We start from the raw sequence: 23,780 nt of genomic DNA on the forward strand, positions 1-23,780 counted from the left end.
GCATGTAACAGATTCACAGTGTTGTGCAACCATCACCTCTATCTAGTTCTAAAACATTTTCATACCTAAGGGGGAGACCCTGTATTCATTAACTTTTCACTTCCCACTCACTACCCCCTCAAGCCCCGAGGAACCACTAAACTGCTATGGGTTTACCTATTCTGAGTATTTCATATAAATGGAATTCTATAATACATAACCTTTTTATACCCAGCTTTTTTCACTTAGCATGTTTTCAAGATTCATCCATGTGTAGCACATATCAGTACTTCATTCCTCTTTATGACTGAATAATACTTCATTGTGTGGATATATCGCAATTTATTCATCTGTTGATGGACATTGTGGGTTGTTTCGATATTCTGGCTATTTGGATTAGTGCTACTATGAACATTTGTACACAGTTTTTGTTTAAATTTTTTTGGATACATACCTACAAGTGGAGTTGATGGATCATATGATAATTGTGTGTACTTTTTTAAAGAACTGCCACAGCAATTTTCCGTAGCACCTACATCATTTTACATTCCCACCACCCAGACGCCCCACTTATTTTTTTGTTTTTATTTTCGTTTCTTATGTGTTTTTTTTCTTAAAGCTATCCTATGTAGATATGAAGTGATATGTCATTAAGGTTTTGATTTGCATTTCCCTAGTGATGCTGAACATTTTTTTTTTTTTTTTTTTTTTTTTTTTTTTATTTATTTTTGGGACAGAGAGAGACAGAGCATGAACGGGGGAGGGGCAGAGAGAGAGGGAGACACAGAATCAGAAACAGGCTCCAGGCTCCGAGCCATCAGCCCAGAGCCTGACGCGGGGCTCGAACTCACAGACCGCGAGATCGTGACCTGGCTGAAGTCGGACGCTTAACCGACTGCGCCACCCAGGCACCCCTATGCTGAACATTTTTAAATGTACTTTGCCATTTGTAATCTTCTTTGGAAAAGAGTCTGTTTAAGTCCTTTGTCTGTCTTTTAATTGGGTGGGTTCTCTTCTTGTTGAGTTGTAAGAATTCTTTATGTATTTTAGATCCTAGAGCTTTATAGATAGGTGATTTGCAAATATTTTCTCCTGTTATGTGCGCTGTCTTTTCACTTTCTTAGTGGTGTCCTTGGTACACAAAATCTTTCAGTTTTGATCAAGCCCCAATTTGTGTTTCTTCTTTTGTTGCTTGTGCAACAAAATATATTAAAATATATAAAAATATATTTTCAAAAGTATATGTATAGGAATAGTTACTTAAAATAGAATTACCATTTAAATTTTTGATAGGTAACATATGTGTACCAAAAGTTTATACTCCCATCCACGGAGTGTGCCTTGTTCTCTACACCTTCACCCGTACCATATTGTCTTTTTTTTTTTTTCTGTACAATCTGACAGGTGAAAATTTTTAGCATATCTTATTTTAATATGCATTTTCACCATAACTAATTTATTTACATTATTACATATGTGTTTCTTCAGCTTGTAGTCATCGAATATTTGTTGAGTGAATGTTCATCTCCTTTCTTTTTTTTTCTTTTTAATTGGCCACAACAGATGCTACATTTATGTGTGATAAGCGATGTAACAAGAAACGGTTGTGTGGACGACATAAATGTAATGAGATATGCTGTGTGGTAAGTGGACCTATCATTAGGTACAATCAGATTTCATTCATCCGGGGGCCAAGCATCTAGAAACCTCAGCCATCTGGAATGTAGTCCAGATTCAGACATCACTGGGAGAGGCCCCTGAGCAGTAGTGAGAGAGCTGCCCAGAGAGACAGGCCTGGGCCTTTTTAGGCCTTTGCCAAGTCAAGAAGTCAGCCAGTGGCAATATGGGGAAAGAGGAGAAAGACAGAAGCCCTCAGGCTCCAGAGCCTAAGACCATCAGATGAGCATACAGTCCTCTGCAGGAGATTGTGTGCTGTCCCAATACACAGATTGGGCTGGTCTTAGCAATTTGGGCTTTGGGTTTCATATACAGCTTGGATCAGGTCAATAGGCAAAATGAGTGGGGCATTTTTGAAAGGAGCAAGTTTCAGTTATCTGAAGTATTCACTTATATGGAACTAAATAAAGCACCACTTGGCAGTAATTGGGTTACCATGTTGTGCGTGTGTTTGTGTGTGTACAAACAAGATCACACAGTGCCATTAGCAAAGTAGTGCATGTGTACACATGCTTATGTATGTATATCATACATAATTGTTATTTTTGAAGTTTACATACTGATAAGATGAAGAATGATGAAATTGTACAACATATTAAGACTTACTTTTAGGGGCGCCTGGGTGGCTCAGTCAGTTTAGCATCTGACTTTGGCTCAGGTCATGATCTTGTGGTTTGTGAGTTCAAGCCTTGTATCAGGCTTGCTACTGTCACAAAGAGCCCATTTCAGATCTTCTCTCTCCCTCTCTCTCTGCCCCTCCCCTGCTCACTGGCTCTGTCTCTCAAAATAAACATTAAAAAAAAAAGACTTATTTATAAATCAGTATTTGAAGACATAAAGATTTCTTCCTATTATTGAAAATTTCAAACATATACAAAAGCAGAAAGATTAGCATGCATCCCATATATGCAACATCCAGCTTCAGTAGTGATCAGCTCATAACTAATCTTGTTTCATCCACCTCTCCACCTGCTCCCTCTGATTATTTTGAAGCTAATTCCAGACATCATTTCATCCATAACTGTAGAAAGCTTTTTTTTAAATTAATCTTCTTGTTGTTTGTGGAAAATATAAAATGTAGATAATTTTGCAAACAAATATGAATCTCTTCTTAGGATAAGGAGCACAAGTGTCCTTTGATTTGTGGGAGGAAACTCCGTTGTGGCCTTCATAGATGTGAAGAACCTTGTCATCGTGGGAACTGCCAGTCATGCTGGCAAGCCAGTGAGTGTCTTCACTGTATGCTTTTATTAAAGAGTTTTCTAGGGATCTGTGGGTGGCTCAGTTGGTTAAGTGTCTAGCTCTTGATTTCGGCTCAGGTCGTGATTTCACAGTTGTGAGATTGAGCCCCATGTTGGGCTCTGCGCTGGGTGTGGACCCTGCTTAAGATTCTCTCTCCCTCTCTGCACCTCCCCTGTGCTGTCTCAAAAAATTTATTAAACAGTTAATTGATTGATTAAAAAGTTTGATAGGGGCACCTGAGTGGTTCAGTCCATTAAGCATCCAACTCTTGATTTTGGCCTAGGTCATATGTTCTTGCAGTGGGTGGGATTGAGCCCCACATTGGGTTCTGTACTGATAGTGCAGTGCCTGCTTAAAATTCTCTCTCTCCCTATCTCTCTCTCAGAATAAATAAATTAACTTAAAAAAAAAAAAAAAAAAAACTCTTAAGAGTTGTCTAGAAGTTCAGGCATAATATATTTTGAGGGACTGATTAGTTTGGTATGGGTTACTCAACTAAGCCTAAGTATTTCAGATATGTTGTGACTTTAAAAAGTTATTCTCATGCTGCATTGTCATCCCTGAATGTACGAAACTTGGGATGTAAGCAACAATCCTAAAATGAGATCTGGTTCATTAATGGATTACTCTTAAATATCATTGAACCAAATTCTGTCCTCAGCAGTCTTCCTTCTCTGTATTATTAGCAGCAGTTTGTAAACTTTTTCATCTTAGGACTTACTTACATTCTTAAAAATTGCCAAGGACCCTCAAAGAGCTCTTTTTATGTGAATTATAGCTATACTTATCATATTAGAGATTAAAATGAGGAATTTAAAAAATATGTATTAGGTTTTTTCTTTTAATTTAAATTTTAGTTAACATACAGTGCAATACTGGCTTCAGGAGTAGAATTCAGTGATTCATCACTTACATTCATTCAGCACTTACAACATGCAGTGCTCATCACAAGTGCCCTCCTTAATACCCATCACCCATCTAGCCCATCCCCCACCCTCCTCCCTCCATCAACTCTTAGTTTGTTCTCTGTCTTTAAGAGTCTCTTGTGGTTTCTTTCCCTCTCTGTGTCCCCCACCTCCCTTTCCATATGTTTATCTGTTTTGTTTCTTAAATTCCACATACAAGTGAAATCGTAGGTTGTCTTTGTCTGATTGACTGATCTCACTTAGTATATACATTCCAGCTCCATCCATGTTGTTGCATATGGCAAGGTTTTGTTCTTTTTGATGGCTGAGTAGTATCCCATTGTATATATGTACCACATCATCTTTATCCATTGATCAGTCAGTGGGCATTTGGGCTCTCTCCATAGTTTGGCTATTGTTAGTAATGCTGCTGTAAATTTTGGGGTGTGTATACCCCTCCAAATCTGTATTTTTATATCCTTTGAGTAAATACCTGCTAGTGCAATTGCTGGGTGGTAGGGTAGTTCTGTTTCTAGTTTTGTGAGGAACCTCCACGCTGTTTCTCCAGAGTGGCTGTACCAGTTTTCATCCCTACCAACAGTACAAGAGAGTTCCCCTTTCTCGACATCCTTGCCAACACCTGTTGTTTCTTGTGTTATTAATTTTAGCCATTCTGACAAGTGTGAAGTGGTATTTCATTGTGGTTTTGATTTGTGTTTCTCTGATGATGGGTGATGTTGAGCCTCCTTTCATGTGTCTGTTAGCCATGTGTATGTCTTCTCTGGAAAAATGTCTATTCATGTCTTCTACCCATTTCTTAACTGGGTTATTTGTTTTTTGGGTGTTGAATTTGGTAAGTTCTTTATAGATTTTGGATACTACCCATTTATCAGGTAATGTCGTTTTGCAAATATCTTCTCCCATTCCTCAGGCTACCTTTTAGTTTTGTTGATTGTTCCCTTTGCTGTGCAGAAGCTTTTTAATCTTGATGAAGTCCCAGTAGTTCGTGTTCACTTTCATTTCCCTTGCCTTTGGTGACATATCTAGAAAAAAGTTGCTACGGCCAAGGTCAGAGAGGTTGCTCCTTGTGATCTCCTCCAGGATTTTGATAGTTTCCTATCCCATATTAGTTGTTTTTTTAGTATATGTGCTGCTGAAGTGAGCACTCATACTAGTTTATTTTTAATAACCAGATTTTTTTTTAATGTTTATTTATTTTTGACAGAGAGAGAGAGAGACAGAGAGACAGAGAGACAGAGCACAAAGGAGGGGCAGAGAGGGGGGACAGAGGATCCGAAGCAAGTTCTGCGGTGACATCAGACAGCCCAGTGCAGGGCTTGATCTCATGAACCATGAGACTATGACTTGAGCCGAAGTCAGATGCTTAACTGACTGAGACACCCAGGCTCACCATAAAATAAATAAACAAATTTTTATAACAGCCAGACTATATTTTAGTGTGCGGCGTAAGCACTTTATTTCAGATTATGGAAAAGACATGTATTTAAGGATCAGTTGTTTTTTTTCTTTACTGCTTCATCGAGGACTTTTTTATGGTGATGAAAACTACAGTGATTACAGTTTGGTACTACTGCCTTGATTTGCGCTAAGACCCTGGCAGTTTTACCAACTCTTGGTTTTGCACCATCACTGCGAATGTCAACATAATGGGGCAAAGAACCATGTCTTAGTCTGATTATGAAAATAATTTTGGCCTTATGGACTCCCTGAAGACCCTCAGGGACCCCTACGGGTCAACAGAGCATACTTTGAGAACTGCTACATTAAAAGATTGGCCTAGATCAAGATTTCCCAAAATGTCTTTGATAGAATGCTAGACCTACTTAATTTCAAAAAGGAGTTGAGTCAGTGCTTTGATATAAATCACACACACATGAATTCCATGAAAACAACTTACATGGCCCCTTGCCCTTTACCTAGCTAATTCACATATATTAGCTTGTTGAATGGATAGGTCAAAGTTTGGTATTCCCATTTGACCAGTAGAAAGCTCAGAGATGTTAAACTACCAGCCCACAGTCACTAAGTAAGTAAGTAGAAGGTCCGGGACCAGAAGCCTAAGTCTCCTGACTATATTTACGGGGCTCTTTACACCACATTGTATAGCCTCTGATGGGTTTGCTGAAGAGAGTGCTGACTGGAGAGGGGCAGTAGGTGGAAGAATCTCAAGAGCCCTGGGCTTCTGACCCTTGGTGATCTAGTTGGGAACCATGGCCAAAGTCCTGGCCTCTACTAAGACTTAGAGTTGGAGAACTGACTCCTCTTGGGATTTAGGAGTTAAGAGAGCTCGTGACAAGGTAGGCTGCTTATTAGAGCTGTCCAGTGTGAGCCCTCATTTTGATTTGACTTGTGGCCTGTGTGTAATGAACTCAGATGTAGCTCTGTGCTTCATTTCAACTTCACATTTCTAGTATGATAGGTATTGATTAGACCTGTAAGAATTTTTTTGAGTGGCTTCAGTGCTTCTCTGAGGTGTATATTCAAATATATATTTTTGTATGTTTGTTAATTACCTGTGGCTTTCATAATCTCTATCCATTTTCCTAACTAAAGGAGTTTGAAAAAATAAAAAGCTATGTCTTTAGCAGAAGTCTCTTGTTCTCTCAAAAGAGATGGTCTATAGATCTGTTGTTTATAAAATATATGTAAAAATTTCCTGGGTTACTCATGGACTTACAGTTTGTTGCAAGTAAAAATGAAATGCTTCTTATCTGTCTGCTCCATTGCCACCAGCTCAGGTTTAATAAAATAAAAACATTTTTTTTTTTTTTTTAAATGTTTTTATTTACTTTCAAGACAGAGACAGAGCATGAGCAGGGGAGGGGCAGAGAGAGAGGGAGACACAGAATCCGAAGGAGGCTCCAGGCTCTGAGCTGTCAGCACAGAGCCTGATGTGGGGCTCGAACCCATGGACTTTGAGATCATGATCTGAGCTGAAGTCAGATGCTTAACCGACTGAGCCACCCAGGCGCCCCAAAATAAAAACATTTTTTGAAAAAAGCAGTCCCCTAAAAAGTAATACAAGCCAAAATAAATGTGTGTGTGTGTGTGTGTGTGTGTGTGTGTGTGTGTGTGTGTGTGTGTTGTCTGTGTAAATATGTATGTGCACATCATGAAGGGTTGTTTTGTTTCATTGCTGCTCCATCAGGTTTTGATGAATTAACCTGCCACTGTGGTGCGTCAGTGATCTACCCTCCAGTTCCCTGTGGCACCAGACCCCCCGAGTGTACCCAGACCTGCGCCAGAGTCCATGAATGTGACCATCCAGGTGGGTCCCAACTCCTTGCCTCCCCCATCTCACAGCCTGTTTCACACTGTGTCATTTAGGATGTTGCATGACAGTCTTTACTGCTCTGAGGTCATGTTGTGATGGCCACCCCTGTTCCCTGTTCTCAGGGGCTGCTTCTGTGAAGGTGAGTCTGTGATCTGGGCCACAGCTGAGAATCAACAGTGCACTCCATTTCTTTACTCAGTGGATATCGAACACACCTGAAAGGCTGGAAGAATCGCCAGCTGATCTTGTCTTTCAGGGACTTTTCTTCTTGTTGCCTTCAATTTTGATTTATATTTCAAAGTTGAACATCTTTTTGCAAAATTGAAACTAACTTTTTGTTGTTAAGGAAGTAATATATGTTTACTGTATAAAAAGAAAGAGGGGTGCCTAGGTGGCTCGGTTGGTTAAGCATCCAACTCTTGATTTCCGCTCAGCTCATAATCTCAGTTGTGAGTTTGAGCCCCACATAGGGACTCTGCATTGACAGTGCAGAGTCTGCTTAGGATTCTCTCTCTCTCCCTCTCTTCCACTCATGTGAATGCTCTCTCTCTCTCTCTCTCTCTCTCTCTCTCTCAGAATAAATGAGATGAAGTCAAAAGATTGAAATTAAATCATCCATTATGTCACCTTTTTACACCTTAATATATATTTCTCAGGGCTTTTTACATGGGCAGAATAGATATTTGCATTTTTTTTTTTCATAATATTAAAGTGTGATGCTACTGAATTTATTTTAACTGGATTTTCCCCTCTTATTGTAATTTTAATCTTTCTTCTTGTCAATAAATATTTTTCTACAATATAGATTTTTAGTGGTTAATGGAGTGTGCTAGTACATGGATGGGCTATAACTTAGTCTCATGTTGTTAGATAATTATTTCCAATTCTTCTTTCATAAACTGCTGTAGACGTCCGGCCAGCAGCTACTTAATACCATCCATTTTCTGTCCAGTCTAGTCACTAGCTTTCCTCTAGGACCATGGTAGGCTCGTCATTTCATTTTACCAAGTCCCAGAGGCAAACCTGAAATAACCGAAGTCACCAGATTTGGTACTTACAGTAAGCCATATAGTTCAGACTGACAAATAAACAACCCGTTTTCATTTCTTGAGTATTTTAATAGAGTAAAAAAGAAGTAAATTCCTCATGGAGTAGAATGTCCCTTCTTTCCTGGGGACCTTTGGAGGGCCCTCCCAACTTAGTTTGGTGTTCACACCAGATGAAGTAAGTGCCCCAGCCAATACTCACCCACTCCCTCCTTCACACTCATTTGCAAATGTCACAGATGAAGTCCAAATCCTGGTGGGTAATGTCCATAATAAGAACTTAACCATTTTTGAGGTGTGTTGTTTTAGCCCACTTTTGTTCAGCATTCTTTTAACTTTTCTTGAGAGTTAGTTGTATACCCACCATGGTATCAGACACAGAGAGAGGTTCAGAAGAAGAAAAAAGTAGCCCATGATCTCAAGATTTTTCTGTTCTTCCCAAGAGGAAGAGGATGGTAGTTACATGCACATGACACACAACCAACCGTTTCGTAAAGATGGGCCAGATAACATGGTAGCAAGCCATTGACATTAGGGAGTGTAACAGAGCTCTGAGCAGGGTATGGTCAGCCAAGAAAGGCTTTGTTGGAGGAGATGAGTTAGGATGAACTGCCTCTTACAGGCAGCAAGGAAATTGAAAGGAATCAGGGGAGCATGTCAGATGGCATGAGTAGCAGAGATAACTGAGCTGTATGTGATAGGGCCAAAAGAATGACTGAGTAGAATGGACAGACCAGGGTCTGTGCTGCAGGAGATGAGTGGAAAAGCTGCCTCCTTCTCTGCTTCTGTGTTTGGTGTGTCTGTCCCACCTCAGTGGGATTTCTTTTACTCACTCATGCTCATCCTTCAGCACTTTGAAATAAAGTCGCCTACTTTTTACTTTCCTGTGACCATTTTAAAAAGTATTCCCAGCTTCTAAACTTAAAAGTTCTATGTTCTATACCAGTAAAACATATATAATAACTTATGTGCTTTATTTAAACATTATTCCTAATTAGACATAATTCCTAATTTCCTTTCTCTCTTAACAGTGTATCATTCTTGTCATAGTGAAGAGAAGTGTCCCCCTTGTACTTTCCTGACTCAGAAGTGGTGCATGGGCAAACACGAGGTAAGTTTTCTCTCCCAAGTATTCATTGTTCCAGCTAGAGATTTATGATTGAATTACTTTTAGAGTTGTTAGTCTCATTGTTTCTCAAAGTAAAAATATACTCCAAGAAGCAGAGGTTTGCTTTGGCCCCTTTTTTCTTTTCTTTTTTTAAGTTAAGGTAGAATTTGGGGTGCCCGCATGGCTCAGTTGGTTAAGCAACTGACTTCGGCTCAGGTCATGATCTCACAGTGTGTGAGTTCAAGCCCCGTGTAGGTCTCTGTGCTGGCAGCACAGAGCGTACTTTGGATTATCTTTCTCCCTCTCTCTCTGCTCCTCCTCTGCTCATGTGCTCTCTCTCTCTCCCTCTCTCTCTCAAAATAAATAAAATAAACATTTTAATTAATTAAGGTATAATTTGCATAAAATAGAATTTTACCCTTTTAAGTGTACAGGTCCTTGAGTTTTGCAAAAACATTCATACAGTCATGTAACCATCACCATAATCGAGATGTAGAATAGTTCATTCACCCCCCAAATATTCCTTCATGCCCTTTTTTTTTTTTAAGTTTTTATTTATAATCTCTACACCCAATGTGGAGCTTGAACTCATGACCTTGAGATCAAGAGTCACATGCTGTACTAACTGAGCCAGCCAGGTGTCCTTCCTTCATGCATCTCTATAGTTATTTTCCCTCCTGTCTCCAGGCCCCAGCAATCAGTGATCTATTATCTGTCCCAGTAGTTTTGCCTTTTCCAGAATGTCACGTGAATGAAGTTACACAATAGGTAGTATAGTGAGCCTCTTTTGCTTTCATTTTTACTCTGGTTGCAACTAAGTTAAACTCAGTCAGTTGACCTTGAGAACATGGGCTGTATTTCAGAGACAACTTCCAGGTTCACCAGCAAAGGTTGCTAGCCTGCATAAAGGTGTTTCATTAAGAGCATCCCAAGAGTGGTGGTGTCTCTCCACCAGGGGCCACTCTTCCTTCCTCTGTGCCCTGTGCAGCTTCCTATTCTGGCCACTAGGTCAAAACACCTTCCTCCAGGCTCACCTACACCTCTGCAGTGCCATTACCATGAAGGACTTTTCATCCTCATTCTCAATTTGTAAGCTTATTTGGCACCATTACCTATAGACCCTTTGAAACACTTTTAAGAATTCTTTACTTAAAAAATGCATATTCATTGTAGACAATTAAGAGCATACATTCTACAATCCAGAAATAAATACTGTTCACATTCTTGTGTATAGACTATAAGTCATGTGTGATACACACTTTCTCATACTCTTTTAAGATTATACTATTGTGTAACCTACTTTTTACTTCATAACATATTAAGCAACATTTTTGGAAACCCTTGACATTTGTGACAACATGCGTTCAATATCTTTATCTTGACGGACGTATTTTTCTTCACTTATTTCCTGTGAGTGGTTCTCAAGTCATTTGTTGTTTATTAGTATCTTCCTCTATGAGTCTTACTTTCTCCGAGAGTAGCCATTCTAAGACATCCATGTATCATCTTTGTGTTGATGGCTTATTTGACTTCATTCAACAAATATTTTTTTACATACCTACTGTGTGCTGGGTAACAGGCTAAGTTCACATGATTCAGAAGAGAACAAGAGAGGCATGACTGCTGCCTTCGTGGAGCCTTTACTCTGGGGCAGGAGGCAGGCATTTAAACAGTGCAATAGTAGTTTAAACAGTACAGTAGCAGGGCAAGTACAAAGGACTGAGCAGGATCAAAGGATCCCCCACCCAAGGAAGGTGTTTGTAGAGGAGGTAACTTCCTAAAGGATAATGAAAAGTAGGCAAGTAATGAGGGGAGGGAAAACAGAGGACACAGTGTGTGAAAAATTATCTCCAGGGGCACCTAGGTGGCTCAGTTGGTTAAGTGACTGACTTTGGCACAGGTCATGATCTCACGGCTTGTGAGTTCGAGCCCCGCATCAGATTCTGTGTCTCCTTCTCTCTCTGCCCCTCCCCCGCCCACACTCTGTCACTCAAAAATAAATATACATTAAAAAATAAAAACAAATTATCTCCAGACCCTGGTATTAGTGTAGGTAAGTTTAATGATTGGGAACTACATTCTACCAAAATACTTATATAGCAATTCTTCCTTTTTTTTTTATGTTTATTTATTTATTTTGAGAGAGAGCACATGTTTGAGCAGAGGAGGGGCAGAGAGAGAATCCCAAGCAGGCTCCCTGATGTCAGAGCAGAGCCTGACACAGGGCTCAATCTTGTGAACCATGAGATCATGACCTGAGCCAAAATCAAGAGTCAGACACTGAACTGACTGAGCCACCCAGGTGCCACTCTAAAGCAGTTCTAAAGCGATAGGAAGCGTGTACATCCTAGACTTTGGAGGCCTTTTTAAGAGTAAAAGTTAGATGTCACTAGAGTCAAAGTATATTCCTTATTTTGAGGGTTCTCAAAAGAATTTGAGTCAATATGTAAGAGTAAACTTTGCTCCCACAGGAACAAAATTCTAGCATCTTTTTCCTGGAGTAAGGAATCCTGAAGGAAGGTGATTTCCAAAAATTAAAAGTTTGGGGTTTCATGGCCTATTGCCTCTTAATTTTTTTTTTTTTTTTTTTAAGAGGGAGAACGCTTGAGCTGGGGAGAGGGGCAGAGGAAGAAAGAGAGAGAATCTTAAGCAGACTCCACACTCAGCACGGAGCCTGTCGTGGGGCTTAGGACCATGACCCAAGCCAAAATCAAGAGTCGGACGTCCAGCCAACTGAACCACCCAGGGGCCATCCCCCCACCTTTTTTATATTTATTTATTTTTGGGAGAGCGCAAGCAGGAGAGGGACAAAGGGGGCGGAGGGGACAGAGGATCCAAAGTGGACTCTGCACTGACAGGCTGACAGCCATGAGCCTGATGTGGGGCTCGAACTCTATGAACCGCAAGATCGTGACCTGAGCTGAAGTCAGACACTCAGCCGACTGAGCCACTCAGGCACCTGCCTTTTAATTTTTTTTTTTAATTTTTTAAAATTTATTTTGAGAGAGAGAATGAGTGGGGGAGGGTCAGAGAAAGAGGGAAAGAGAAAGAATCTCAAGCAGGCTCTGCATTGTCAGCATGGAGCCTGACGTGGGGGCTGAATCCACGAACAACGAGATCATGACTGGAGCCAGAGTCGGGTGCTTAACTGACTGAACCACTCAGGCACCCCTGCCTCTTAATTTTTTTTAAATGATAAAGCTACCTAAAGTTAAAGATACCATGAGTTGGGAAATGTGAGGAGAGTTGATTATTTGATTATTTAATTATTTCTGTAAAACAGCACTGCCAGCAGTCTTGAAACCATGGGTCAAGGGTGCCTCCCAACCCTCAGTGCCCTAAGCTGTTTGCAAAGGGAGGAGAAGGTTATCTGATCCTCCTAGTTGGTCAGAGCATATCAGATACTCCCTAGTTATCTAGTTTCATGTGCTTGCTACCCGTCCTGGGAAGTGTATATTCTCAGTCACACTTGATTGCTAGCACAAATTCTTTTGGATCATAACAAGGGTTATTAAATAAGTTCCAGATTTGTTTATTTTCAGACAAATTATGTTCAGATTTTGAAAATCCACCTAATTTTTTTTAAGATCAAAATAACTTTTTGAAAATTCAGAAATGTTTGAATAGGAAGTTAAAACTCATCCCAGATCGCACACGGAGATAAGAATCTGGCTACTTCTATCTCTCCTAGTTACGAAGCAACATCCCCTGTCACCTGGCTGATATCTCTTGCGGATTACCCTGCAGTGCCATGCTACCATGTGGAATGCACAAGTGTCAGAGACTCTGTCACAAAGGAGAGTGTCTTGTGGATGAGGCCTGCAAGCAGCCCTGCACCACCCCCAGAGCTGACTGTGGCCACCCGTGTATGGCACCCTGCCACCCCAGCTCACCCTGCCCCACGACTGCTTGTAAAGCCAAGGTGCGTATTCCTGGCTCCAGATAGGGCATTGACTATGGTTGTGGGGCTGCTCGTGAGTCCAGAGCTGAGGCTCCTGGGCATAGAGTCTAATCAGAGATCATTGGTTGCAAGGAACTGCAAGCTAAGGTGGAGCAAGAGAAAGGTGGGGTACACTGTACAGATTCCTGTCTGCCCAGCTTGAAGTGGCCTTCTAGTTCAGAAGGTACCCACTGCTGTCTGACCAGTCTGTCTCTCTCCCTTAGAACAAATTCTCAAGAGAGACTCTGATTGCCTACTCCATTTATTCAACAAATATATGTGTCTGTGTTGCGCAAGATGTTTTGCTAGGTGCTAGGGCTCTACCGGTGAACAGGAGGCACATGATCCTTTCAATTAGATGGGACAGATCCTTACTAATTACTCAGATACTGAATTATGACTGTGGTGAATAAGAGGTTACACCCTGATAGAAGGTGCTATGAGAGCATGAGAGTGGGCAACTTAGCCTTGTCTGAGGGATCTAAGTAGGGCCTCCCTGAGGAGGTGAAAGCAGGCGGTGGACCTGATTAGGCCTTGGATGGTCCTGGGTCAGGTTCAATGCTAAAAACTTCATTCTAGGCCTGCCCCTTCAGGTGGGGTTAAGGACAGTAGTAGTTCCCAGAAAGGGTCCCTGTAGAATGAACGGTTCCCTCCTAGTATGTCAACTACCATGTTGTCTAGTTGCATGCATGGTTAGCTTCCTCCATCCTGAAGGGTAACCACTTACTGTCTATATCCTCTGCCATGGTTTGATTTGAGAGAGACTTTAAAAGTGTGAAACCTGCCTATTCACATGGTTTCTATGTGCTAAAAGTCGCTCCATGTTAATCTTATTTCAGATAGAGCTGCAGTGTGAATGTGGACGAAGAAAAGAGATGATGATTTGCTCTGAAGCATCCAGTACTTATCAAAGGTTAGTGCTGCTCAAATGTTAATAGCAGTGGATCTCAGTGTACAGAGGTTATACACGTGTATACCGGTGTTTATTGTAGCATCCTTGCAACTTTTGTTGTGGAAAGTTGTTTAAATAAATTTTCCTCAATCTAGTTTTTATGGTTCAGAGAGAAAGTATTGTTTTGTCCCTTTCCTTCCATAACTTTCATTTGTAAAATAACCTTTTTATTTTTCGTCCTCTTTCTCTCCCTTCTGGTCTTGTTATACCCTGAGATCAGAAGGGATGATGTCCTGAAGTTACATGAATTGCTTTAACATCCCACCATTTGTGGTAGCACAGCCAGGACCAAGTCCTGTGCTCTTCCCCTGTAGTGGGGATTTCTGACTGTTCTGTGAATTGTCTTTGCAGCCCCCTGAAATCCTAGAACCAGGTGGTCAGAAAGGGATCTGAGTAAGGAGGTGAAGGTGTTAGGGATGTGTGTTTGTCTCTGATTAGGTGCAGAGAGGTGTCATGGAGATAGCATTTTTAGAGTATAAAGACATCAGAGTGGCTTTGACAACAGTGGGTTTCGAAATACTGACTGAATGCCAGGCATTGGCCTGGATATTCAAGGGAGATTAAATAGACTGTCTCATTGCTTCCTGTGGAGCTGCTTAGAATCTGATTGAGGAGATACGACATAAACGTGTGGGTAGTTCATAATAGATGGGTTTCTGAAGCCACATGAATTGTCCAGTGATAGATTTGACTTGAAGGAAGTCTTCTCTGTACCTAGTATTAGAACATTCCTGTGAAACTGCAATGCCTTTTCTTCCCTTTTTTATACTTCAGAATAGCTGCTATTTCCATGGCCTCTAAAATAACAGACATGCAGCTTGGAGATTCAGTGGAAATCAGCAAGTTAATTACTAAGAAGGAAATTCACCAAGCCAGGTAATTTTTAAAATGTGTGTCTTCTGTTAGAATTAATTTCCAGAGGATAGGAACTATTTATTTATCTCAATCCCCCACAGCAAACCCTTGCACACACAGTAGGTGTTCCAACAGACGTTTGAACTTAAGAGACCCCACCCACTCCAATCCAGCAAATCTTATTCAGGATATAGCTACAACCAGAGAAGACTTAGGCCTCTCCTCAAACAGTAGCCAGAGGAAGCAGAGACCTAGATGTGTCCAGCCCAACCCACAGAGAACAGAGAACCAGCTGTGCCAGGAGAAGGAAGTGGCGCTGTGAGAGGGTCATTGGAAGCATTTTGGCGACACTTTGAGGCCCTTCTGAGAACTAGATTACCATAACCCAGAGGCCCACCCACCTGTCCTTGAAAGGGACCTCATGTAGCCATGTTTTGGCCAGAATCTGCTCTGTTTCCAGGTTGACTAAGAACTTATTGTTGGGTAGAAGCTGTGAAATCTGTGCCCTGACTTTTGTTTTTTTCATTTGTTTCTCAAGGCTGGAGTGTGATGAGGAGTGTTTAGCCTTGGAAAGGAAAAAGTAAGTCATTTCAACTGCTGTTTATCTACTTGTCCTTGAGCTCTGTGAAGTTAGTGGGAGGGAGCAACTGCTGAAGCATTCATTCAGCACCTGCTGAGTCTTTTGCTGCTATTGGAGAGCAAGAGAAATTCAATCATCAAGAATTGTAATGTCTAAGGATAAACCACTTAGGTGATTTCAGCACATTTCCGAAACATGAGCTTATTGGTTTTGGGCATGGCGTAAACATCACATGCTACAGGATACTTATTCACTGACTGGCAGACTTCCTGATTCCAGTGGAGATAAGAGGCTCAAAACTTTTTTAATGACCTTTTATGTTGAAATATAGCATACATATAGATCAGAAGTGCACAGATCAGTGAGTCATCACAAAGTGAATACAGTGGTGTAATCCGTACCCAGGTCAAGAAATAGAAAATTACCAGAACACTTTTGTATACTCCATAAAGATAAAACATCTATCCTGACTTCTAACACTTCAGATTAGTTTTGTCTGTTTTTGAACTTTATATAAATGATGAAATCTTGTAGTTTGTATTATTTTTGTCTGGCTTCATTCATTACATTTGTGGTCTTCATTCCTGTTGTTGCATATAGCAGTACTTGGGTCATTTGCATTTCTGCATGATATTTTAATGTATTAAGATATTATAATTTATTTATCATTCAACCATTAATAGGTATGTGTATGGTTATCAGTGTTGGGCTATTATAAATAATGCTCTGTTAATGGGGCACCTGCGTGGCTCAGTTGGTTGAACGTCCGAATTTGGCTTAGGTCATGATCTCATGGTTCGTGGATTCGAGCCCCACATTGGGCTCTGTGCTGACAGCTCAGCCTGGGGCCTGCTTCGAATTCTGTCTCCCTCTCTCTCTGCCCGTCCTGTGCTCGTGTTCTGTCTCTCTTTCTCAAAAATAAATAAACATTTAAAAATTTTTTTAAAAATGCTGTTAAGAACATCCACATACTTCTTTTGCCATATATACATACTCATTTCTGTTAGTTACAAACTTAGGAGTAGAATTACTGATTGATAGTTAATAGTGTATTCATATGTTCAGCTTTAGTCAGTTCTCTGCAACAGTATCCAAAATGGTTGTGCCATATTATACTCCCAGCAGGAGGGTAATAGTTCCCATTGCTCTACTTTTTTCTTCTTTTTTCTTTTTTTTTTTTTTCCTTTACATTTTTATTAGCACTTGGAATTGTCAGTCTGTTTTTGTTTTTTAATTTTTTTAATGTTTATTACTTTTGAGAGAGAGAGACAGAGTGCAAGTGGGGGAGGGGCAGAGAGAGAGGGAGACAGAATTCGAAGTAAGCTCCAGGCTCTGAGCTGTCACCCCAAAACCCTGTGCGAGGCTCAAACTCATGAACTGTAAGATCGTGATCTGAGCCAAAGTCAGACGCTTAACTGACTGAGCCACCCAGGCGCCCCGGAATTGACAGTCTTTTTAATTTTAATCTATTCTTATGAATTTGTAGCTGGATGTCAGTGAGCTTTTAGTTTATATTTCCCTGATGACTAGTGAGGTTGATTGCCTTTTTATATGGTTATTGGCAATTTGGATATCCCCTTTTGTGAAGTGCTTATTCAATTCTTTTAGTTATTTTGTAATTGTGTTGTCCTTTTCATATTCATTAGTAGGAGTTCTTTATATATTTTGGATGTGAATCCTTTGTTGATTTTCAGTATTGTGTTTTCCTGCACTTAGTGCCTTCAGTTTTCACTCTCTTAATGGTATCTTTTGATAGGCAGAAGTTTCTGATTTTAATGTAGTCTAGTTTATCAGTCTTCTCCTTAGATACTAGTGCTTTTTATGTCCTGTTTAAGAAGTATTTGTCTATCTTGAGATCATGATGATACTCTGTTATTGTCTAGAACCTGTATTATTTTACCTTTTACATTTAGATCTACAGTTGACCTGGACTGATTTTTTTTTTTTTTTTTTTTTTTTTTTTTGAGTATGGTTTAAGGAGAGTTCACAACTCAGTTTTTTTCCATATGAATATTCATGTGACCAGTACTATTATCAAGATGTCATTTTCCCCAGTCTCTCTAGTGCCTCCCTTGTCTTAAATCAGGTATTCATATTACGTGTGGATCTATTTCTGAGCTCATCTGTTCCATCATGCTAGAATCATACTCTCTTAATTGTACCTTTATAACAATAAAGGTCTTACTATCTGATAGTTTATCTCTTCAAGCATGGTTCTTCAAGATTAACTTGACTATTCTTGGGTATTTGCATTTTCATTTAAACTTTAGAGTTAGCTTATCAATATCTGCTTAAAAACCTACTAAGATTTTGATTGAATTGGTATTCAATTTATAGATCAATTTGGGAAATTTGACATTTTTATAATATTGAGTCTTCTAATCCATGAACAAGGTATACCTTCCATTTATTCCTGTCTTCTTTGATTTCTCTCAGTGATACTTCATATTTTTCTAGATATAGATTTTGTACATCTTTTGGTAGATTTGTCCCTTGCTGGTTGATGGTTTTGATGCTTTTTTTAAGTGCTAATTTTTTTTGTATCACTTTTTTTTTCTCTCCTCTCCCCTCTTGTATCACTTTTAAAATTTTATTTTCTAAAAAAGCAAAACAAAACAAATTTAATTTTCTAATTGCTTATTGCTGGTATGCAGAAATGTAACTGATGTTTGTTGACCTGTATTCACAACCTTGCTAAATTCACTTATTTCTTATTTCATGTCCTTTTCTAATAATAGTAATTTTATTTCTTTCCAATTCTTATCTGTTTTCTTTTTCTTGCCTCATTATACTGGCTCAAGCCTGCAGTACAGTGTTGAATAGGTGGTTGATAGTAGGTATTCCTGACACCAGAGAGCTTTAAATATTTCACTGCTAAATATATTTTCTATTAGTTATTTGAGGATACTCTTCATCAGATTAGGAGGCATTTATTCAATGACTGGCAGACTTATTGGTTCTAACAAAGATTGGTTAAAATGTATAGCCCTGTAAAAATGTTAACAGTTGGGAGAATTTAAGTGAACAATACACAGACAGTCCCCAACTTAACAATAAACTGACTTGCAATTTTTCTACTTCACAGTGGTGCAAAAGCAATTCACATTTAGTGGAAACCATAGTTCAGATTTTGAATTTTGATCTTTTCTCAGGCTAGCAATATAATACTGTCTTATGACACTGGGCAGTGGCAGCAAGCTGCAGCTTGCAGTCAGCCGTGCAGTCACGAGGGTAAACAACGAATACATTTACAGCCATTCTGTTTTTCACTTTCAGTACAGTATTCCTTGAGATATTCAGTACTTTACTACAAAATAGGCTTTGTGTTAGGTGATTTTGCCCAACTGTAAGCTAATAATGTAAGTGTTCTGAGCACATTTAAGGTAGACTAGGCCAAGCTATGATGTTTGGTAGGTTAGATGTATTAAATGCATTTTTGACTTACGGTATTTTGAACTTAGGATTGTTTTATCATTATAATATTCTTGTTACTTTGGAAATTTCTCAAAATAAATAGTTAAACAAAAACAGGCAAATGCAGGCAAAGTATAGTCCTGTTTTATCTTGAAGTTTGACTTTCCACTACATTTTTTTTTTAAGTTTATTTATTTTTGAGAGAGAGGGAGAGCGAGCAAGTATGAGTGGAGGAGGGGCAGAGAGAGAAGGAGTGAGAATCCCAAGCAGGCTCCATGCTTTACACCCACCATGGGGCTCAAACTTACAACCCTGAGATCAAGAGTCACCTGCTCCACCACCTGAGCCAGCCAGGTGCCCTACCCAGGTGCCTAGTTTTATATATGCTAATTGCAACTACTTAAAGGGAAAAAAATCTGAAAGGAAGTGTATTAAAATGCAGTATTTGTGTTGTTAATGGAATTCTTCCCTTTATTTTCCAAATTTTCTGTAAGACAATACTAATTTTAATGATTATATGTCTACTTTATCTGTCTGATGTTTAGGTGAAATCTCAGAGACAGTCATCCCCATTCTCATCCCAGATAACCCAAGCTGCCAGTGTCAGCCAAGGGGTTGGCTCAGACCCATGTAGATCTGTCTTGCTTATATTCTTCTAGGAAGATAAAATCATATCTTGTCCCAAGTAGTTATTATTCCTTCCTTAATGATTGGGTTTACTGATGAGCGCCTGGGTGGCTCAGTCGGTTAAGTGTTGAACTTTGGCTCAGGTCATGATCTCATGGTTCGTGGGTTCGACCCCCACATCAGGCTCTGTGCTGACAGGCAGAGCCTGGAGCCTGCTTTGGATTCTGTGTTTCTCTCTCTCTCTCTCTTTCTCTCTCTCTCTCTCTCTCTCTCTCTGCCCCTCCCCTGCTCATACTCTGTATCTCTCTGTCTCTCAAAAAAAAAATAAATAATTTTAAAAAATTTTTATAAAAAATAAGTAGGTTTACTGAAATGACATCATTAATGTATAAAGAAGTTAGGACTTGGTGGGCACTCTGTGTTACTGTAAGTTTTCCTCTCCTTCCTTTCCTTTTATTTACTTACATCTCTCTTACTTCCAGGAGATTAGCAGAGGCATTTCATATCAGTGAGGATTCCGATCCTTTCAATATACGTTCTTCAGGGTCAAAATTCAGTGACAGTTTAAAAGAAGATGCCAGGTGTGTATGTAACTTGGTACCACCTTTCTTAATTATGGCTTACAAGACTGTTTGGTCTTTTAAGATATAATAACTAATATGTGCTCGTCTGTGATTGAGCCAGTTAAAGTCTATATATCTATTATAAGAGAGTATATGATGTTTAATAAAAATCCTTTTCTAGGTTTCTCGAAATTTTCCTCTAGAAGAATGGAGCATGGGGTGCAGGGTGTGTGTGTGTGTGTGTGTGTGTGTGTGTGTGTGTGTGAGAAAGAGAGAGAGAGAGAGAGAGAGAGAGAGAGAGAGAGAGAGAACGCCCTGTAGTAGAAGTGTGGGCTTCCATAGGGCTTGGACTAGCCTGAATTCCACTTCTGGCTCCTCACTTGGGTCCTCACTTGGGCAGTAATAGCTCTTATTTTCCTCCTATCTCCTGGCCCTCCAGAATGCTCTTTTTCCATCTTCTCCTTTCTCGTATTTGTTTTCTCTTTTTCTTTTCCTTTGTTCAGTCACAGTCAGTCTTCTATTATCTGACAGTTCCTGACCTCTGCTGTTTTTCTGCCCACATTGTTCATTGTCTGCAGTTTACGGGCAGAGAGGGTGGGTAGAAGGGATTCTCAGAAGAGCAGGAACAGATGAAATTAACTGTGGTGATTTCTCATTTCAGGAAGGATTTAAAGTTTGTCAGTGACATTGAGAAAGAAATGGAAGCCCTTGTGGAGGCCGTGAATAAGGTTGAAGTCAAAACATCCAACTGGACATGTCTCTAAGGCCAGCTTGATAAAAAAAAAAAAAAAAAAAAAAAAAAAAAAAAAATCCTAGAAACACCATCAGTATAGAGTAGTTATAGGAAAAAATCACAACTTCTTGATGATCGTTATCTTTCCCCAAAGCCCAGCCATTATAACATCTATGGAAGCCTTGTCCTGGTTCAGAAAAAAACTACTCAATCAAAGTCAGTGTAAATAAAAAATTTTAGCTTAGTGCCTAAGATTGGGTGAAGAAACTCTGAACAATTGGAGGCATTCAGTAGTGCCTGTGTGGGATACTTAGGAAGACATGATCTCCGAAGGGCTATTATATGATAGGTCACACTGATTCTTTATTACCCCCAAGGCACAATTGAAACCCTGGGGTAAAAATGAAAAGTTGAATGACTAGAGCTAAAGAGTAGTGGGATAGACTCCTTTAAGAGAGTGAAGCCCTTGTCCTGGAGGTAGCTTTAAGGGAAAAAGTCTTTAATTTAGTCAGAAGCATCCAATCCCATGGTGACTCCCTCTTTATTCTGTGGGGATGTGAGTGAGGACAAGATACCTATCTATATTAGATCCACATTTAATGAAGAGGAATTTCCTTCCTGCCATCTCCCTTAGCCCCTCCCTTTCCTCCCTTCCTCCCTTCTGTTCCCAGTTCCCAGCAGGACACTAGCATGATGGAGAAAATGGAATCATTGTTCCTAACTAGGAAACCTGTGCAAGTGTATTTCTCTGCTAGTGTGTCTGTATCTGTACACTCATGATTTTTAGCATAAAACATATTTTTTATAAGAAATGAAATTGTCTTGTTTTAGGTCTTTGATTTATTTAGTCATTTTATCAATCATTCATCTTTACCCTCAATACAGGGAAAGAATAGTAAGAAGAGCCACTGCTTCCCTCCCATGAACAGAGACCACCGTCGGATCATCCACGACCTGGCCCAAGTGTATGGCCTAGAGAGTGTGAGCTATGACAGTGAACCAAAGCGCAACGTCGTGGTCACTGCGGTCAGGTGGGTTGATCTTGTCATCACAGGAGGAACTGCTCATTGGGGCAGGCTGGACCTCGGAAAGCAGGATCTATCAATGTTTGCTTTCCTTGCTTCCTCTCTTAGAAGAATAGATAGAAAACCTGCTTATGGGATAGCCATTCTGGCACAATCAAAAAGTCTGATACAAAGGTCTGAACCAGAGAGCAAAGCCCATGCCTCAGTCCACAGGACAGACACGTCTAAAGACATGCAAGGCTTTTATCTGCCCCAATCCACAAGTGACACTGGAGGCATCATTTCCTCAGATACAGGGAGCAGACCCTGAGGGCCTGGGTTGCATGCCTGCCCATCACATCTGTCCCCTTTTCCCTTGTCCTCCTGGCATGATGAAAACAAGATGCTAGACTCTGATTCAAGGTATCCCCCGTAAACAGTGTTTGCCATTAGATGAGACTATGGCTGTGTTATGAGCAGGGAAGTGACAGTGAGGATCTAGGATCACTGTCAGAACCTGAGAGAGTAGGAGGGACTTCCAGAAGAAAAAACTTGAGTATGAGATGACAGGAAGCAGGTAACAGGCCCAACAGAGATGAGTGGAAGGGACGAGGGTTAAATGAAGGTGACCATGCCTGAGAGGAGACAGGTCACATCGGAGCACTTAGCAGCAGCACAGTGAAAATCATGACTGGATTTGCAGCAGTCTGCCTGTCTCCACAAACAATTCTCACTTTTCAATACTTTGTGTTCTGACTTTTATCAGAGGGAAGTCCATTTGTCCTCCTAACACGCTGACAGGTGTCCTTGAAAGGGAAATGCAGTCACGGCCTCCACCACCAATTCCTCATCACAGGCATCAGACAGACAAGTAAGGATCCTTCAGCTGCTTTCCAAAGGGCCCTGTCTATTCAGAAAAGCCAGCAGGGGCTAAACTGTCCAGGTCTCTACCAGCCATTGGCAGCCTCTCAGGCCTGGCCTTGGGGGGCTTTGTTCAAATAAGTAAGGTTTGACTGGGGTGTCAGACACATTTGTTCATGCCAGAGGGGTCCCAGGTTTGATGTTTATAATGCCCACTTCTCTTCTGGAGAAAAGTCATTGGACATAACTTCCATGGTGTAGATGGTGACACTGGGAAGTGGACTCATTGTGTCACAGCAGATGATTTAGGAACGTTACATGGTTCACAACATTTATTCTGCAGATGGATGTGGGATAGTGGGCTGAGGTTGCAGTGAAGGTGGGGACTTTAGCGTTTTGCTCTAGTGACCTCTATATGGGTTGTATCATTTTAACAACAGAAACATACATTCATGATTTAGAGATAAGAAAACCACATTGGCAAGCAGCAAGTCTCAGAAGCAGGAAAGAAGAACCATCCCCTTTTCCTTTCCTTTCCTTTGCCAGAAAGGAAGCTGGCTGCCTTATTGTGGCTGAGGCAGCATTGCTGAAAGTTGCCCTGAAACTCAGCAGGGTCCCTAATGCTGTTCTGGCCTTCCATATAGAAGCTTTACCAGAACTTCTTATACAGAACTTCTGGGAGGGTGGGAAGGGCAGTTTATAAAGTCACCATGAGGGCCATAGCAATCGGTGTTCCCTGGGACTGGACAGGACGTCTAGGTGTTGCCCGTTGGGCACAGCCTTAGCAAGGATTGTCTGGGTCAGTGTAGCTCCATAGGACCAGCCCTGCTTCACCCCTGTAAAACAGGTGGCCTGGATTCCAGTCAGCCCAGCTGCATATCCACATGGGCAGTGGTTTTGGAAATGTGAGGTATTCTACATGTTATTTCACAGCCATGTCCAGTACCACCTGAACATAACCGTGTGGAGTCTTTGGCCTGTTTGCGCCATGCTTTTTTC

At 40.5% G+C, this 23,780-nt stretch overlaps 1 protein-coding gene across 3 annotated transcripts in view; it reads left to right on the top strand.

The window, feature by feature from the left end:
* NFX1 (nuclear transcription factor, X-box binding 1) overlaps window positions 1-23,780 on the top strand; it is a 73,609-nt gene that overhangs the window by 49,327 nt on the left and 502 nt on the right. The window contains exons 12-23 of one of the 3 annotated variants that reach the window (XM_042912011.1): window positions 1,543-1,622; window positions 2,772-2,880; window positions 6,973-7,092; window positions 9,176-9,255; window positions 12,944-13,174; window positions 14,032-14,105; window positions 14,919-15,020; window positions 15,538-15,579; window positions 20,103-20,201; window positions 20,845-20,911; window positions 21,802-21,947; window positions 22,687-22,791. In XM_042912011.1, the coding sequence (XP_042767945.1) occupies window positions 1,543-1,622; window positions 2,772-2,880; window positions 6,973-7,092; window positions 9,176-9,255; window positions 12,944-13,174; window positions 14,032-14,105; window positions 14,919-15,020; window positions 15,538-15,579; window positions 20,103-20,201; window positions 20,845-20,911; window positions 21,802-21,947; window positions 22,687-22,791 (1,255 nt within the window). Of the gene's footprint in view, window positions 1-1,542; window positions 1,623-2,771; window positions 2,881-6,972; window positions 7,093-9,175; window positions 9,256-12,943; window positions 13,175-14,031; window positions 14,106-14,918; window positions 15,021-15,537; window positions 15,580-20,102; window positions 20,202-20,844; window positions 20,949-21,801; window positions 21,948-22,686; window positions 22,792-23,780 lie in introns of those variants that run through there. The other 2 variants (XM_042912012.1, XM_042912013.1) reach the window with 2 other exon arrangements.

Source organism: Panthera leo, chromosome D4 (genome assembly GCF_018350215.1).
Source record: "Panthera leo isolate Ple1 chromosome D4, P.leo_Ple1_pat1.1, whole genome shotgun sequence".
In the NCBI taxonomy this organism is placed as follows: Eukaryota; Metazoa; Chordata; class Mammalia; order Carnivora; family Felidae; genus Panthera; species Panthera leo.